We start from the raw sequence: 18,620 nt of genomic DNA, 5'->3' as shown, positions 1-18,620 counted from the left end.
AAAAGTTCAAACAGCTATCATAAAATCTCTCAGTGAACAACTGTCCATAAATCCTTCAATCCCAGGATCCAGCCACACCATATATGAAGTCAATTTTATGCCCAGCTGCTGACTCTGGGGTCGCCTTTCCTACAGAAGCTCAGTTCAATTGCAAAGTAGCCTGGAATAAATCCTGAATTCGCCAGAAGCTGAGACAAGAGGATGGCAGGAATCCAACACGATGGATACTCTAGCAGCCTCAGGTCCCAGAACGCCCTGTTATAAGCTAAAGGCCATTAGACACGTGGACCTTAAGAGCGGAAGGCCAAGGAAACAGCATTTGATCCCACACAGAGGTAAGAAGACCCTTCCTTCCTATCTGCACAGTGGGCAGCTGCTCTTTCCCCATATCACTCATTTTCCTTTTGGTTCAAACCTTACCAATGAGACAAATGGTGCATCCATCCCAGACACGAAACCTATCTGCAGCAGGGGAGCTCATCACGTGAGACCCATAAACAAGTTAATGCACACTAGGACACTGCATCACTTCCACATGGAAATGCAGGACTCCCAGCACTGCCCCTGCTCGCAGGGTATCCCAGGGACATGCGGGATGTTGAGCAACCACGCTAAAAGGCACTGCATCTTGCAGATGTTCAAACTCAAGCTCCAAACCCCAGCTCCCAGTTTTCACAAAACTTCCAAGAAATTCCATCACTGAGCTTCTTCAGGCTGGCCACCATCAACCAGCAAGCAAAACATAAATTGTTCCTCCAAAAGACAGAGACTGAATAAGCCTCAAGCCCACAGAAAATTGGGGTGAAGGGGGAGAAGATAACCCAAAAAATAATTAACACTCCTCCCAGCTGTTGTGCACAGTGGTTTTGAATGCACAGCCCTGCAAAACAGTCTCCAGGCATCCTGCTAGGGCACACAGAAGTGAGCTGTGCTCACAGCCCTTCCCATTCACCCAGAGGCACAGCACTCCCTCCTTGTTTCTTCTTTCCAAAAAGACAGGAAAGCACCCATGCTGATCCCAGGTTAGCCTGACCCCAGCTCCTGTGTAAACCCTGCAGGTAATACCTCTTTATTACAGGCTTTGGCTCTACATTGGCAAGCCTTCAGTTCTCTTGGTGGTTTCTCTGTGAACAAGAGACATGGAAACCGGGGGGTTGGTTTTGAAGTTTCTTTTCCTTTATTTTGGTTGGGTCCTGTATTTTTATTATTATTGCTTTTCTCCTTCTCTCTCTGAAGGTGTCCAGTTCATCCAACAGCCAATTTAAGCTTTGGCTGGAGCTCAGTTCTCCACCCCAACCCTGAAGGGCATCACGCACCGTTTCTTCAGCAATACAGTTTCAATACAATAGTCCCAAAGTGTCTCAGCTCTACAGGAATACCACAGTGCCAAACCAACCAACACACTGACAGCACATGTGCCAGAAAGAAAATTCAAAAAGCATGTTTTGTATCCACACATAGCCCCAGGTACATAAACTGAAAGTTGCAACACAGCATTGAGTTTCTGTGCTAACACATCTGAATATTTCACATAGTTTGCTGTATGCCTGGCTTCTGCTGAGCCCTGCACTTTCGAGTGAAAGGGCTTTGTTGTTTTTTATTTTAAACCATCCCCCAGCACTAAGAGAAAAAAAATCCTCATTTTCCCCCAAAGGCAGTAAGCACAAGGAGACAGCCTGGGTTGAGTTCTGCCAGCCACTGCTTTGCCCCTCCGACAAGAGAGGGCATCACCTCTACCACCAGCCCAGCTCTGCAGCAGCCATGTGAGTGTTCACAAAAACAAACAGTGATGGAGAAATTCTTGGCTTGCTGCTGCCCACTGGCACCCATCAGATAGTTTTATATTATGGCTACAGTGGTAATGGAAGGCTCTGGTATCTGCCAAGTCAAATCCAACCCTACACTTAATATCAAAACCTTTTTTTGTCACATGAACAAAAACAAACCGTTTGAAAGCCAAAGTCATATATATTGCACGCCGTTCTTTGGTTTAGAACTCTTTATCTACTCAGCAAATCTACTCAACAGAACAGACCCCAGTGCAGCGCTGCACACGGGCTGAAGACGTCTGGCTTGTTCCTTTAATGAGGTAAGAGTTTCACTGACCATGATATTTAGTTCCAGCAAAAGAATCCAAAGAAATAGAGGCCCCTTTATTTACAGAGCTGCGCCAGCAGCCTCTCGAGCCCCCCCCTCCATGCTGCCAGCCCCCTCCCGAAGCCACACACAGAGAACTGAAAGGCTACTTCCCTCTGCAGCAGTACCCAGGGCATTTTTCACATCAAATAAGCCAGCTTAAGAGGATCAAAAGCCAAACTAGCCCTTTGCTTTAAAGGCAGATCTGAAAGCCAGAGGCTTTTCAGTTTAAATCGAAGCTATTTGCCAAAGCATTTTCATTCTCTCCTTTGCAAGGAACTAGAAAAGATTTGCTTTGTTGCAGTGTGAAATGGCAGTATTTCTGAAATGCTGCTTCGAAAAGCAACACAGCACTGGACAAGGAGCAGAGTGTACTGAGTGTTTATTTTTCTAAGAGTGTAAGAGTAAGCATATATAAATATATTACACGTACAAGCCCCCAGAATGGGAGTTTGCATAGGGAAACACTGGCCCTTCTCTACATTTATCTCAGCCAGGAAACAACAAGAAAGCTCTTTCAGAGTCTATGAGAATAGTTAGGAATGAGCTTTCAGAAGTTACAACCCTGCTCCCAGCAACTGCAGTGAGATGGAAGGTGTTTCTCTGGGAAGGGAAGTGAGGGCAGGCTCACGGTGCACCACTCAGTGAGCCCAGCTTCAGTTTTCAGCTCCATCACGGCTACTTTTGGGAAACTCTCATGCTGCCTCTGGCTTTGACTCCTCCACTGCATTTCTTAACATCTTCTACCGAGACAAAGCCTCCTACTCTGCTGTTTGGGAGCCCCTCTGCTGTTGTTTTGAAGGCTGCAGAAATACAATACCGCTAACATTTCTAACTCTGATATCAGTAAGAGCTGCTGTTATTTTCATCGTAGTCCTAAAGCTACCTCAAAAACGAAGTTCCAGCAATTGTGCTTCTGTGGCTCTGAGCAGTAGGGATCAGCCCTGCCAGAGCACTGGGTCATTGGAAAAGCTGGATAAACCCAAGCAGACAGGCCCATGGCTCTATGACAGCAGAGCACCATCCCAGGGGATCTCCTATCAGCCAGTGAGGATATTACTGTTAGCAACATGGAGCAACAGAAAAGCACCAGGGCATTTAACAAGGGAGCTGACGTGACAGACTTCACAGGTTTTGTCTGAGAAAAATAGAAGCCACTTCCCTTCTGCTGCTCACATCTGGCTATGAACAGCATCACAAAGGGTGGTCTTCTGCCTGAAACCCTAAGCGGAAGCCTGGAACAACATCTCATCTCCAGGCTAGGGCACTGGTTGCTGTGCCCCAGGTAAGACTGCTCAGATTCAGTCTCCTGAATTTAGACCCCAGGCACTTGCACCATGTCCCATCACCACAAGCAAATCATTCACAGATTCCAGAAGTTAAGGGGAAAAGAAACGACTCTCCCAGTACTTCCACCATCTTGCCTAACAGGAAATGGTTGTTTTTAGTTCAGCTGTCAAACCACATAAAAGTTTCATTTGAGAGCCCTGATGGTATGCACAGCATCCCCCCAACACAAAAGGCTTAAAAAGCACCCAGAAAAGTTCCAGCCCAAACACACCTGCTTATTCCCATATTCTCCCAGATTGTCTTCTAGCATCAAAAAAGCATCAACTTTGAAGAAAAGCAATTGTCCCTGCATTTGTCAGATGTTTTTATCTGGCCATCAGATGGTTATCTCTTCAGAGTGCTCAGCAGGAAATTCCACAAGTTCCCACTGCCCTGAACCTGCGCACAGAGAGCTTTACTGGACTCTTTTCTACCTTGCTTAAAGAAAATGCTTCCCGCAGAAAAAGGGAAAACACGAATGCGAAAAGAACACACGCTCAAAGACTTCTATTAATGTAAAATCAAGGTCAGGCAGTAAGCAACACATGGCTCAAGATGTCCGGCAACAGCTATCCCAGGGCTGCTGTTTGGAGATGGCTTTCGCAGTGAGCCACATCAAATGTGTGCCATCAGTTAAAAGGAAAACCTTTCTAGAAACAACTGCAGTTGTTCTTAGAGAATTATTCTGACATCTAAATCCAAACACATGTAACTCTTTGCAAGCAGGTTTCTCAGCTTTCTGAAATACTCCTGTAGGACCCACTTACACCTACCCAAGTATACGTTTTCTGAGGGAAGTCTGTGAATTGCTTTGTTGCCAGTGAGGATGAAAACACAGCTCTGCTTCACTGATCTACCATTCAGCAGTGGTATGATGGAAAATAATGACAGCAATCAAACCCAGGAGCTGGATGCTGCAAGGCTGTGGAAGCCACCCCTCCAAGCAGGTGTTAACCAGAGAAAAAGCAATAAAGCAAAACGTCACGGCCAAGAACACAGGTAGGAACTTGCACTACTGGCACCACATCCAAACCCAAACCAACAGGACCCACAGTTGATAATTCACACACATGCTCCCCTTGTTGTGACAGAAGCAGTTGCTGCTATCAGCTCCTACCCACTCACATGTGAACCAGCCCCAGAACTAGGCTGTCTCCTGCCCAGCATGTTAAAGTAAACCTCTGTCAGTTTTCAGGTCACTTTAATGTGCTCAGCTGCAAATGAAAGCAACTTAGGGGTTGCTTCTTGAGGTTCAGCTGTCCCTGCCATGAAAGCAGTGGTATCTGAAGGAAGGACAAGATTCTGCTTCACTGTTGGAGTTAATCCCTTTGAGCTATAGGGGCTTGGAAGCATTATCCCCTCATTCTGGAGAGTGCCAGCACACAGCCATACCTGCACGAACAGTATGTGTGCAGATTAAGGGCAGAAGGCTGTAATGGCTCTGTCAGTGCCAAAGAGATCTGCTTAGTTATTAGCACTAAGCAAGGAACTGCACAATACTTCTGTAGTCCAGAAACAGCATCTGGGTGATAGAAGTATGAATCCCTCCTGTAGTGCAACCACCCTGTCATCCTCCACAAGTTCCTTTGAGTTCCTTCAGAATTTCATTCTCAGACGTAAAGTAAATAACACTGTTTCCCCAATTCAGATGGTAATGTGACACACTGATGATATAGTAACTGCTTGTGTATTCTGGCTGTAAAGGTCACCGAAAAGCTGGGAAATTAACTCCATATTCTACACAGCATGAACAAATACTGAAAGTGGGAAATGACTAAAACACCAAAATATGAAACAGGAGGCCGCGTGGAATACGTCACCCTTTACCCCAGCAAAAAGATGTCTACGTGAGGGCAGCACTCTTCTTATTTTCTGTACTGTGGCACAAGGATGCTGCCCCACCAGTTGGACTAATAAGACCGAATCATTTCACTCTTCTGTTTCCAAAACATGCATTCAAAAAAATACCCATATGAAATCAAGTGATTAGAGGGCTGGGCAGAATAGCTAGCTAAAAATAAACAAACTGCAAACCATCTCAGAAAGTTCACCCAGTGGCTGGGCTCTGAGAAGACATAAGTGAAAGGCCAGCGTTGGTCAGCATGGCTGGGGAGGACAGCACTGCTGTGAGCAGCTGCGAAAAGGGCACCGACTTTCCTCGCAGTGTCTGCTGGCTCCTTCCTAGCTCCTACTGTGGAAAGTCCTGCAGCTGCTGGGAGGAATCCATTCGCATAACAAAGGAGGCTTTCAAAAGCAGTACGGCAGGGAGGAAAGAATAAGAGAAAAACCCAAAGCTAGAAACTACACTGACAGCTACAGCTAGTTCGCTGTTTGTAGCGCTGCCTACAAGTCTCAGGCTCCAACAGGTTACGTAGAGTGTAAACATTCCACAGCATTACTCCCGTTGCTTTGCCACTGGTTTAAGAGCAGAGGTAAAAAGAAAAACATAGGAAACAACTTCATCAGAGCCCTCAGCACATTTTAGGATTCCTGTACGATTGAGTTCTCAGCAGTGCAACCAACGAGCTTAAGGCACAAAGGGTATTTAGGAGCTCTGAGGAAACTGAAGGCCAAATTTCAACTGGAGATTAAATAGCCGTTACCTGCTGGATCTGAGACCCAAGCCTGTATGTTTTACTTCATTAGCTGCAGAAATTAAGATGCTTCCTTATTTGCTGAAGTGGTATCTGGTCTTACTTCATTGCAAAGAGCGCATTAAAAATCACACTAATGAGCACCATCAGAAGTTTTAACCAACTCAACAGTATGGAAACAACCTTGGGGATGAACTGTAATTCCAGGGACAAGAACATCCCACATCACTGATGAAAGGCTCCCAAAAGGGGGGAAAAAAAAAGGAAAAACAAGACAGCTGCAAGGAAAAGTCCACTGTATTCTTATTATTTTTTTATTAATCTGCCATTAAGTGTTAAGCTTCTCCTGAAAGACCATCATTCCTTTGGAAGTTTAGAAACTCAGAACCTTCCAGAGGCGGACATTTAAGGCTGGTATTTTTGAGTTTTAGAAATAAATACCTGACTTACAAAAATACTACACATACTCCAGCTGCCGCAAGATTAAAACCAAAACAAACACAAGAGGATAAAATAAATCTTGGCCTCTTTAAAAGAAGCAAGGGAAGAAGAAAACATTTTTTCCCCTCCTCATTTCATAGTGAGTGCAGGATTACACCTAAAGGTAAACTACTGTGCCTCTCAGCCAAAGCAGTTATGGAAACTGCACACTGAATCAGTTTCTCTTACTAACAGGAGTGAAGCTAGGAGAGAGAGATTAACTTACTGCATACTTCAGTACCACTTAGGTTTTGGTACAAGAAGCACAAGCACTCTTTATGCTCCTGCTTAATTTCCAAGGAATAACCTACTCAGTAAAACAAAGCTCAGCATCCAACTCGTCACAGCAGTTCTGTTACAGAAAATCCCCATCCATCTCTGAACACAAACCTCTTTGCTTTTCTGCTTAACGTTACTCTTCTGGGTAAAAAAGAATTCAAGGCCCAGAGACACATTATTTTTTGTGTAATAACATTATACATATGGATTCAACTTAGCTAGGAAATGTCAACTTAAGGCTTGTCTTCATGAGGAAATTTACTGTAACCAGTCTACCAGTATAATTATATTGCTGTAGTTCTACTGCTAAAATTCCCCCGTTGAGCCTTATTCATAACAACAGCAGCCTTTATGGTTTATTTTTGTCGACTATGCCAAAAAAGGCCCCTGCTCCAGAAAGGCCACAACAATCCACAGGGGAGGCGGGGGAAGGAGCAGCACCAGTAGAGAGAATAACAGTTCAGGAACGGCAGAATCCTGCTCTGCACTGACAAATCATCTGCTACAGAAAAATACAATGCTGTAAGAGGACTATACTGTGTGCTGGGTATGGCTGCAGGTTCATGCCACATATGTTTCATCAGCTGGGTGTGCTGCTCTGCACCAGTCCCCGTTGCGCATCCCCTCGCCCTGCGCACTCCCTGGCTGCTGCAGCTCCTTACTGATCCCCTACAGAGTGATGCTGCCTGACAGCTGCTCCATGCCCTTGGCCAGAGCACTGCCCTGCAAAACAAGGGAGTGACAATGTCTAGCCCCACTGGTTCACAGTTTGTATCTTCAGGGATGAGCAAAAGCTGAAAAGTAAACAGCTTCCTTTACAACAGGGATTTTAAAACAATTGCCCTTTGCTTTGGCAGTGCAAGAATGCCAAGAGAGACAAAACAATGAGCCATCTGTGCATCCTTCCCTCCTTCCCTTGTTTCTGCCCTCTGGATTTAAATCAGAGCTCCCCTAGAATGGCTGAGTCCCCCTTCACCTCCTCCCACCCTGGTCACATCCTGCAAAAATAGTTTTCAGTTGTGGTTTCTTTTGGTGTGCTTTTTGTTCTTAAGAGCCCTAGCAGAATCCCTCTTTAAACCTCAGCCCCTTTGTCAGGTGGCATCCCATCTACCCAAATAGCTTTGTCCCAGATGCCTCCCCCAAGACATCCAGCCCTTGTTCACCATCCCTGGAGGCAGCGTGGCACTCGGGAGCCCCGGCCACCCCTTTGTCCAGGGAAGGGAACGCCATGTGAATGGAGACCACCAAAGATTTACGGCCCGCTTTTGTTAGCCTGGTGTCACTGCCTATTGGGGCTCGATTCAAAATTGAGATGACAGTAGAAAAGCAGAGTTTAGTAACCACTGTGCAGCTTAGAGGAGAGAAATGCTGATCAACTTCTAAAATAAATCTGGTAATCAAACTGTCCCATCAGGATGCAGACAGAATATCCTAGCATTGTGGCAGTTAGCAAGGCATGTTCCCAAAGTGGAGTCTGCACTGAGGAAAAAGGGGGATTAGGTCTGAATAACAACGTTTAGATGCATCTCTTCAAACATTCGTTTTGTTGGTATCATTATTCCAGCAAGCAAGAGGATAAAAAAAGTCAAATTCCTTTGATCTCACAGCTGGACTGGCCACACAGTTTATGAAACGCTTTTACCTTCACATCCCACAGAGAAAAAACAAGCCTATCTTTCAATTACTGCTTTTTAGAACATCCTAAAACAATCCTTATCAAATCAAACAATCTCACACAGGAAGACCCAGGCTTGATCCCCAGTCACTCCCCTTCCCAGCAGGCCAAGCGCGAGAGCCCTCCTGCCGCGCTCTGCACTAACCCAGCTGTGGGATAAGGGGCCAGCTCTCCTCCCGTACACCAGCCCATAAATGCAGTGCTGCTGACAGCAAGGAGCCGTGCCGTTCGAGCACTGTGCCCCATCCCCACATGGCAGCGGGGGCTCAGCTTCACAGGATGCACACACAGATGTGCTACTGCACAGAAAACTGGGCTTCAACAACGCGCAGCTGTAAGCTTACATCCAACCTTTTCTTCTTTTATTGAAAACAGTCGTCCTTGTAAATTCAGCTACTTTGCCGTAAACGTTAAACAAATTTCCTTCAATGCTTCAAAAAACTATTTCCAAACTAGCACAGTTCAAGCGTGCTCTGGTCCCACGAGCTCCACACGCAGATACACAGCAGCACAAAGCAGACCTCTCTGTAGGTGGCCTGCATCATCCACATTATTAACGCTGCTGACCACCTCCAGCAAACGGCATTTGGAAGCCAAGCGCACTCCGCCTGGGAGGAGAGAAAAATAGGTTTCCCCATGGTGACCGCTGCTTCAAGGGAGGTCTGCCTCCAGCTGAAAAACAACTCCTCGTCCTACTGCACTGCCTCCATCATCAGAGGGACGTGGCCAATGGGATGTGTGAACAGGCACGACGCTTGGTTTCACTGGCTTTGGCCTGGGAGATCTGGATTTGAACCCTTCACGGTCACACTCGCGCATTTTCACAATGTCTCCCAAGTGTTCATCTCATTACTCACACTCCAGGCTCTTCAAAATAAGACGTGTCCCAATACCACCATGTGTAGGCAGAAATAACAGAAAAATGGATCTATAGATCCAGCAGTGGAAGCACGGCTATACGTCCAGACACCTGAGATGCACAGAAGTGAGAGCTGCTACAAGTATTTTGGAATTCTGGAGAAAGCTCAGACTAGTTCATATGTTTGTGGGCATGTAAAAAATCTGAGCACAAGACAAATTCACCAAAATATGGACTTATTGACCCCCTGCAGCTCAAATTACTCATTTCAACTCTAATGGCATCTTATATAAGATGCTATTACTAAAAGGAAACATTTTTTTGCTGGCCGTAGAACTCTGCAATTCTGTGCCCTCTCCCTTCCTACTCTGCCATGAAACTTCCTCTCTCTGCTATCTCAGAAAGAAGACTAAACAGAAAAGCAAGCATTACATCTAGGGTCAGACTCTGCCAGACAAACAGAATCAGGAAGAAAAAGAACACTAAGAGCTCAGTGCCTACCTTGAGCTCTCCCTCCTCCAGCCTTAACTCTTGTAGCTCCTTCCACTGAAGCTTACCAGTGCCATTTCCCACGTCACTCCCTTTAGTTGGGGCAGATGCTCTATCTCCAGGAACAGTACCCAGAAGGTCCTCAACTTGAAGATCTGTCCCCAGAACCCAATCTTGCTTCCCTCTTCCATGTGCTGAAGTGGTACCAAGCAGTCAGCCCTTACTGAGCAGGTGTCATTTTCCTTCAGAGCTAACAGCCTAGGGAAGCAAGGTGAGGATGAGGAGAGAGGGCTTGCACCACTCCGCTGTTATTTCAGAACAAGTCCTGAGGTTCCTCTATGTGAAGTATGCACACAGAAAACAAACTGGATGTCATGAAAGATGGAAGAAAACCTTGGGTTTTTAATAATTTTCCTGGAATTTCAGGCTCAGCTCCCAGTGTGATCTGATCTTTTATTTCTCCTCTTAGATATGCTGTACCCTACAAGAGTTGCTTCAAAACATTCTCTGAAATACCAATGCATAACCACCACCACCACCCACCTCTAATTCACTGTCTTCTGAGAAGTCTTTCATTTTACTGCATTTTCATGAAAACAAAGAAGGGCAGAGTCATCTCCACCATTTTTAAGAAGTTCACAGTCACCTCGGATGTTGGTGTAATATTTCAGAGGTGCTTTGGGCACGTGGTTTATAAAGCACTTATGGGCCCATTAAATACCAAAATTTAAGGCTAAAGGCTGGCAGGCTGGGGGCAGTAAGCTTTTGGATTTATGAAAGGCTACAGAACTAAGAGGCCACTAAAGTGACAGCTGTCAGCACCACTCCATCCTATATTCATGCAGGCTCAAAAGAGAAGCCAGCATGCACTCAAAGAAAGAGAGCTCTCGTTCCAACTTTCAGGCTATTTTCTAAATACTCTTTTCAAGCTCTTTTCATACTTGGAAAAAGCCTTCCAGAAAACATCCACCCCTCTGCAAGCCTCGCATTTGTTACCCAATCCAGTTTTGCACTCCTTTTTCTTCCTCCCGGCTCTAACAAGCATCCTTGCCCCTTTACAAGTTAAGGTCATTCAGAGGATCTATACACGCCAGCAGAACACAAGCTGGATGGGAGATCATGAAAGGCTCATGCTTACCCTTACCTTTAATAGGGAGGCACCACCCACAGAGACAACACGCTCTCCCCGGCATGCACCGCTCCTTCCCCATCCCAACGGGAAGCAGCGTAAATCAAAAGGGCCACAGCAAGCTGGAACCTGTTGTCTCGGCAGGTGGTACCACGCATCTGCATCAGAGATGAAGGCAGCTGTAATCTTTCTGGCTTTATGCAAATGGATACTGCACTCAGCCTCCTAACAAGCTGCCAGAAAGAAAAAAAATGAAAAAGTGCACTGTCGATATGAAGTTTGTGTAGATCAGGAAACTCAATTATTGGGATTTACACAAAAGGCTGCACATCAAAACACAGCTGGCATGTTTCTTCCCAGGATGTGGGAAGGCTGCAAGTACAAACCTTATCTCATAACCTAGCCACAATTTCAGTTTTGCTTTCTGTTGTGGCTCTGAGTTACAACCTTGCAATTTTAATACAAATAAGGCTATTTGGGGTTCTTCAGTCATCATATCATCACGATTCTAACATTCCATGCACTTTAAAAATCATTAACAAGAAGAATGAGTGCTTGTGGAACTACAGGAATAGTTAACTGGAGATTCAACCTTGACCTGTAAAATAGAGACAGAAGGCAGACTGGTGAAAAAACACACAGCTTTTGTGCTCCCTGGGATGCACTGATAACCTCTGCCAGCACATGGCATGGCACCACAGCAGCCAAAGCTGGCGATGCCATCGATAGAGCCTGAATCCACTTCCAATTACTGAAGCCAATTTCCTCTGATGCCTGTTCTCCACACAGCCAGAAGTCACTGTCAGGATTGGAAGCTGTGGGAAGCACCAGGTTCCCAATGCACAGAGACAGGTCCCCTGCTGCTAGCTCTGCTGCAGGGCAGTTGCTGCCAGACAGGATGCAAAGGGAGCAGGACCCAGCCAATCTGTGACTTCACACCTTACCCACTCACTGGTCACTGCAGCGAAGACTCTCATCCAGAAAGCAAAAACAGTCAGGAAAAAGCAAAAGCTGTACTCTAACCCTGCTGAATGGATTCAAGAACTTACATCCCAGTTTTGATTTTAAAGTAGACAGAAGAACTTTAAATAAAAAAAAAAAAGAGAGAGAGAGAGAGAAACAACTTGCAGAAATATCCCAGAAGGATTTCTGCTGCCACTCAACTTGTGTAGCATGCTTGAATGGAGAGACTTATTGCCATGCAGACAGCTTGGCATGAAATCCCACGGTAAGGCCTGCAGTTCCCCAGTGCTGTCATGATGTCATGATTCAGGATTTTTAGAGCAATCAGCTCAGCACAGCTGGTGTCATGGTTGCCATTATACCATGAAACACTGAGTGTTTTTAAATGAAAAAGGCTCCCCCACTTGAAATTTGTAGATTTCTTCCATGCTATTCTGCGGACTCTTAAGAACAGGCCAGAGTTCTATAAGCAGAGCATAGCTGACATTTAAGCAGAGCAGGAAATAGTGCTGTTTTAACTGAAAATAAATCTGTCAACAAGGAGGCACAAGGAGAGCTCCACTTCAGACTTTTCAGGTTCTTATTAAAAATATAAATTAAAGTCAACATTTTCATGTTACACGCTACATCTGTTTGCTATTTCATTATAAATAAAAATATAGGGGCCTCCAACTCAGCCCCAGTTCACTCAAAATAATCATCAGAAAGTCGTTCTCATTTAACACTCACTGTAATTGGTTTAGATTGTCCTGTATTGCCAGAAGAGGTCCACAAGAAAGAAGCCATGTGTTATCCAGAGTCAGGCAGGAGAAGAACGAGGCACTTGGCAGTGCACTATCTGTCCCCTTCTAAAGGATGAAAGGCAGTGAGGTTATGTGCCTCTGTTGCCACAGTCCTTCTGTCTGTCGTAAGCAGGCCCAGCACTCTTTCAGAGAGTTGGAAAACAAATAAGGAGCCACAAACCACCAGCTATCTCCAGTGGCCAGTGCAGCTGAACAGAGCTCAGCGTCCCATCAGCTTTCAAAGAAATCCTGTGAAAACCAAAATGATGTGCTTGTCACCCTGCTCTGTTGCCAACCATCCTGCAGGATGCTTTTACCTGAGACAGCAGAACTCCAAAGTCCTTTGAGCAACAGAGACCATTACCCACAGTTTTAAACATGGGCTTCAGTACATTTCCTCCTGAAAAAGGAGAGCTTCTTGAGCACACACAACAACCACCACAGTCCTGTAAGCACGCAGTCCATGCAGCAGTCGTGTTTCGTGAACAGGTGGCAGAGACTGCTGCAGGGAACAAGAATTACTGGTGGGTGCTGAGCTCTGCTCATCCACCCTCAGTGCTCACCCACCAGCTGGTAATTTCAGGCTCAGCATTCAAGAGATGTGTAGGTTTCGACAGCTTTACCACATCCATAATTGTGCAGTAAGATTATTTGTAACAAAGGCAGAGACTATTTTCTTGACAGCACATGCAACATCCAGTTTCCTAGCTCCAAGATTGAGGCTAAACTAAAGGTGACAACAGCAGCCAGCTGAACCTCACAGGACAACTGACACAGAGACGCCTTGCTCCAGCCCACAGAGAAAACAGAAATGCACTCGTTGTACACAGGGCACAGAAAGCACTGACAGTTGACCAGTGGCTCTGTGCTTGACAGGCTCCTGCCAAAGCAGGGGGAAAAGCTCCAGCTCACCCCTGGCACAGAGCGTAGTACCCATGTCCAGAATATTTATTTTTTTTTTTTAATTCCCAGACACTGCAACCAGCACAAGGCATCTTCCATTATGTCAGTCTGAATTTCCAGACCAAGTTATACAACAGCATGAAGAGTTTGGTGGCCTCATTCCTATAAGTTTTTCAAGGTTGTTACGTACCTGTGTAACACTTTCACTCCCAAGTCCTCCACGTCAGAACAACAGGCTATAATCTAGCAGAGAGCAGCCTGGGACTGAGAAACCAAAGCATGTGCCACAAGAGGCTATGTCCTTACCTAACTTGCTTTCTCATTCCTACACACACATTAAGCCATTCCTCACTCTTCATACCTTCAGCAGAGACTCCCACGGCCTGTTGCTGCTCTCTCTGCAAACCCGGCCTGATCAAAGAGAAGAGTCTCATCATGAGAAGTCTTCAGGCTGACAAGCCACCAAAAAGAGGAAGTCAGCACAGCCCTTACGCCCTCCAAAATTAACTTCCAGTAGAATGAGGCTGGAAAACACAGGTTGCCTAATCTTGGCAACCTCACATTTTCAGTGGTAAAGATGAAATCTCATGACTTGAGAACAAAGGCATCACATGAAAGCCTGCAATGTTCACGGCTACATTCTTGTGAAAGCAAGGGAAGGAAACCTTTAACTTCATTTCTTTCATTTGCTCTACCCTTTCTCCGCCCCAGAAAGTAACGAATGGAGTTTGTTGCCAGATGTTTTGGTTAAAATGCCTCACGAAGGTCTCAGTGACACAAGGTTTCTGTGTGAACTCCAGTCTTAAAAGACTTGATTTCTGAAAAGCAGACCTGTATCCACAAACGGGAAAAACTGCCTTGAGGACATAGGTATGATTAAAGAACTGCTTGACTGTTTATGTTGCAATAGAAGCACCCAGGTAAACAGAACACAACCTGCTGGCTGAAACTTAACTAAAATGAGCAGAAGAGGAAAAGCTTGGATGAACAAATCTGGACTTTCGTTGCACCATTTACGGTGGATATTCAGCCTGCAACTGCTAAATAGCACAAGACAGTTTAACTAAACATTAACAGAATAAACCTTCTGACATTTCTGCCTGGTTAAAAGTTATGGCCCGAGACTGCGAAAGCATGGTGACTACCACTCACTTTACTGGAGTTAAGGAGCAAAGTCAGCAAAAGAAAGACAGGGGTAAGGTTAGATCATGTTGACTGCCTGATCTAACACAGAACACCTGATAAAGACGGCTCATATCAACAGGTTAAGATAATGACTTGATTATACTTCTGTTATGATAGACTCACACTTCATAGAGTAGCCACTGGGGTGGCAGTTCACTTGCTGACAGTAACACTGCTGTGCCAGCAATAGGAAAAATGCCCTGACAGCAGTTTTGCAGAGTAAGTCATTAAGCATGCACAGGGAGGGAGCAGAATTTAAGCATATAAACATAGCAGATTACCAAGAGTGGAAAAACACAAGACTTTCAGTTTAAGGGGAAAAAAAAGCTTCCCTATGAATTAAAAAAAAATGAAACAACACAAACATGCAGAAATCACTCAACTTTTTAACACTAACAAGGAAATATATTGCATGCAAAGTCCAGAGAGGGGAGCACAGTAACTCTTCTACATCCAAGAACAGGCACACGTCACCCTTACCACGGCCTACAGTACTCTCAGCTGAAAAACAGCTGTTCAAATAATATAAACAGCAGGCCAGGGTTTTACCTACATTCCCCAAATGTGACACAGAACTCAGCACAGCAATAGAACTCGGATAATACTTACTCGTGTACTCTGTTGTCTCCATACAAGTCACTTAACCCGAAACTGACATAGTGCCAGTGCTCAGGAACGTTCAGCGCTGGGTTTCCTACGTTTCTGTACATGCTAACGTAGTCCAGAGGATCGGGTCCCCCCAGCCTGCATTAAAATCAGAAAGATTCTTAGGTAAATCAGTTTATTCAAGACAAAGAAGTCTGCATAGGTGCTCTAAGGGACCTGCTTTAAATCACAACTAGTGACAAAAATAAGATTTGCATGGTCAAATTACTCTTAAAAAAAAAGTTGGGTTAAGTCCAGAAAGCTCCAAGTACAGGAAGGCAAAGTGCATGTGTGCAACATACTACAATGTTTTTAACATTAAAGCATGAAAGCCTCTGGAAAATCATAGCAAAACCTCCTCAAAACAATCACAAAATTATAGCAGTAAAAGAGCAATAGCTGTATGTACACTGAAAGCTCTTAATTCAGGCCAGAGGTACATTCCTCACTGAAAAACAACACGCTATTCCTCAAAGCACAATTTGAAACACCTAAGTTCTGAAGAAAGTAATCCATAGCTCTGAATGCAGACACGGCAGTTAAAAGAGCAGAGAAAACATTGATTTAGAGACAGTACCAGCACCTGTACAGTGTGTGAGCTGCGTAAATCAAGGAGCAAAAGGTGAGCGCAGGCTCTGCTGCAGCACAAGGCTGGTGACACGGCCACCAGCAGAGCCTGGCAGCCACCTGCTACCCAGGGACATGGGGACGTGGTGGCCATGCCAGCAAAGCCCAGTGCTCGACTTGCTCAGTGCCCCGCAGCCATGGAACAGGAGAGAAGCAAAACTGCATTCTGCACCCAATTCTCCTCGAGTAAAACACTCCCAACTGCTCAAAATGAGAAAATCTAAACTAAGAACACCACTACCTGTTAGCTTAATTACCACCAACTGCAGCACCTGCACAGATCCCAGCGCTGCCATTTGCAGGTTTCAAGGCATACCTGAACTTCCCTCTGTTGCCCTGGAGGTTTGCATTTCATTCTGCGCACCAGAACCACTGCATGAAAAGTATACAAACACCTCAGTTTGCTGCCACGATTAAAGTACTATTGCCTTATATCAAATAACAGCAGGCTTGGGAAGAAATAGTCACAGCAGCACGCTCCAGGACCCTGGAAGTGCTTCTGCCCTCATCTGGATGCAGGCACCCTGCCCTGCAAGGGAGTTCTAGGGTGATCAAACAGCAAAGCACTAATTGCAATTCTCCTGATTTTGGACAGAAGGGGCACAGAGCACGACAGCCCCTCACAATTGCCTTCCTTGCAAGTCACACCAGGCTAGCTCTGGCATCCTGGGACTGGCTGGTGATGCAGCCATGAGAAGCACGGGTTGAAGCTGTGAGCATTCTGCCCAGAGCAATGGGACTAAGACCAAAGGAATCCCAGCCTGGACACAGCCACAGTACTCATGAAACATGGCATGTGGGGTCCATCTTCACACACATTTCAGAGCCCCTGCACCCCATGAAGTGCTAATGGGGTCCAGGCCATCTTCCTAGCCCAGTGCTTGCAAGGAAACCTACATGGGAAACTGCAAGTGTTGATTTCCCCCCATGCCTGGTTCTAAAATCTTGTTCTCAAGCTGGGCAGAGGCACATGGCCCCATTCTTCTGAGGGAAACAAGCAACACAAGCATGCAGATCCCTTGAGGAGAGACCCACACAGGTGCTCAAACAAAGCTACATGCAAGGAAGGCTTCAGAGCAAGAGTGCTCAATGCAGCAGTCAACAGAGTGCAAAACATGAGCAACTCCTCAGAGCTGACACACAGGATTCCCAAACAAAGGGAAAACGTCCCCACCTGCTAAGCAACAAGAATTCCCCTCTCCCACAAAACCTGCTCCTAAACTGGGCTTAGTAACACCTCAGATGTCAAATGAGTCAGATGGGAGCTGACACACACGTTCCGACACCGACAACACACGGTGCAAACACGGGCAAACCCTTAAACTGTCCTTCATGGCACAGCACACATACAAGCACAGGAGCACCCTGCACTGGCTTCAGGCAGCCCCCTCCCCACAGCACAGCCAGCATCTCACCCCCGGCAGAAGAGCCCCACACGGGCTGTGGCACAAGCTTACCCCATTTGGGGGCAGGTTTTGCTGCTGCACCAACAACTCCTGCCCAGGTAGGTCCTGCCCTGCCGCCCACAGTGCTCCTGCAGGGCTTCACCTCATCTCACATCTGCATATCAGTATGCGGGTTCACACAAAGAGCTGGAAGCGTTGGAGGAATTTATTAAAGAGAACCCAACTTCAAAGCTGCAGGTATGGTACAAATTTGTTGCATTCTCCATTCATTGTGCTCATTCAGGAGAAAGAAGGGCAGCCTCAGGGGAAAAGTGGTATTTGCATCTGCATACAGAGCTTTCTCTGGATGCTGTTAGGAGTTGCTGAAGTGTTTGTCCAGGAGAAACCCAAAGCAGGCAGAGGAAAGAGCTCCAAAAGAGAGAAAATAAAAAAATAAAAAATTCCAGTTCATTTCCCCTGAACGCTTTACGTGGGGTCGTTCCTGGTAAATACATACAGCCAGGAGCTCGTGCAAGAAGTTTCAATGACAATCAGGGATTTTCTCCAAAGATCTGGAAATCATGTTAAAAAAAAAGGCTAGTTCTATGAAAAATCCCACACAGCTGAGCGCCCTCATTCCATGGGTGTGTGATCCTGAAGGTTCTCCAGCTGTACAAAGTAAGGATCTACTGTGCATGCCAACAACACAGCTTCAGCTACCTGAACAGAAATAATTGCTGCTAACAATAGAGAAACCAATAGCTATAATTATAAAGCTGATTAGCGTTACAGTATTTATCTCAAGGCACAGAACTTTGCTCAGCAGTTTCTTTTCATCTAGACCAGCCCTTATCTCGCAGCTCTGGCAAAGGAGATCAAGCTGCAGCAGAAGCCCTTTTCCCAGGCTCCATGAACATCAAACTCCAGGTTTTGCCCCCTGGGCTGGCCAAGGGAGAGGAACAAACAGGCTGGGTCACTATCACAAACCTCCATCTCTCTCTGTCTCACACCAATCTGACATCACACTGGCCAGTACTGCTCCAAGACAGTGACAGAAAAGTAAGCACTGACTCTCAAACCACAGTGGCTGGAAACTCACTGAGCTCGCCCATCCCAGAGTAGAAACAGGTGTAAAAAAACTGATCAGACCCTCACTGCAG

The 18,620-nt window shown here is 45.8% G+C and overlaps 1 protein-coding gene across 2 annotated transcripts in view; it reads right to left on the bottom strand.

Annotated features, from left to right (window-relative positions):
* Positions 1-18,620, bottom strand: part of SUFU (SUFU negative regulator of hedgehog signaling) — an 86,479-nt gene that overhangs the window by 66,257 nt on the left and 1,602 nt on the right. For both annotated transcript variants that reach the window (XM_048946627.1, XM_048946628.1), the window contains exon 2: positions 15,413-15,547. In XM_048946627.1, coding sequence (XP_048802584.1) covers positions 15,413-15,547 — 135 coding nt within the window. The remainder of the gene's footprint in view (positions 1-15,412; positions 15,548-18,620) is intronic.

This window comes from Lagopus muta, chromosome 5, assembly GCF_023343835.1.
Source record: "Lagopus muta isolate bLagMut1 chromosome 5, bLagMut1 primary, whole genome shotgun sequence".
Taxonomy (NCBI): Eukaryota; Metazoa; Chordata; class Aves; order Galliformes; family Phasianidae; genus Lagopus; species Lagopus muta.
Note: the sequence above shows the minus strand (reverse complement) of the source record. Positions and strands in the feature narration are given on the sequence as shown.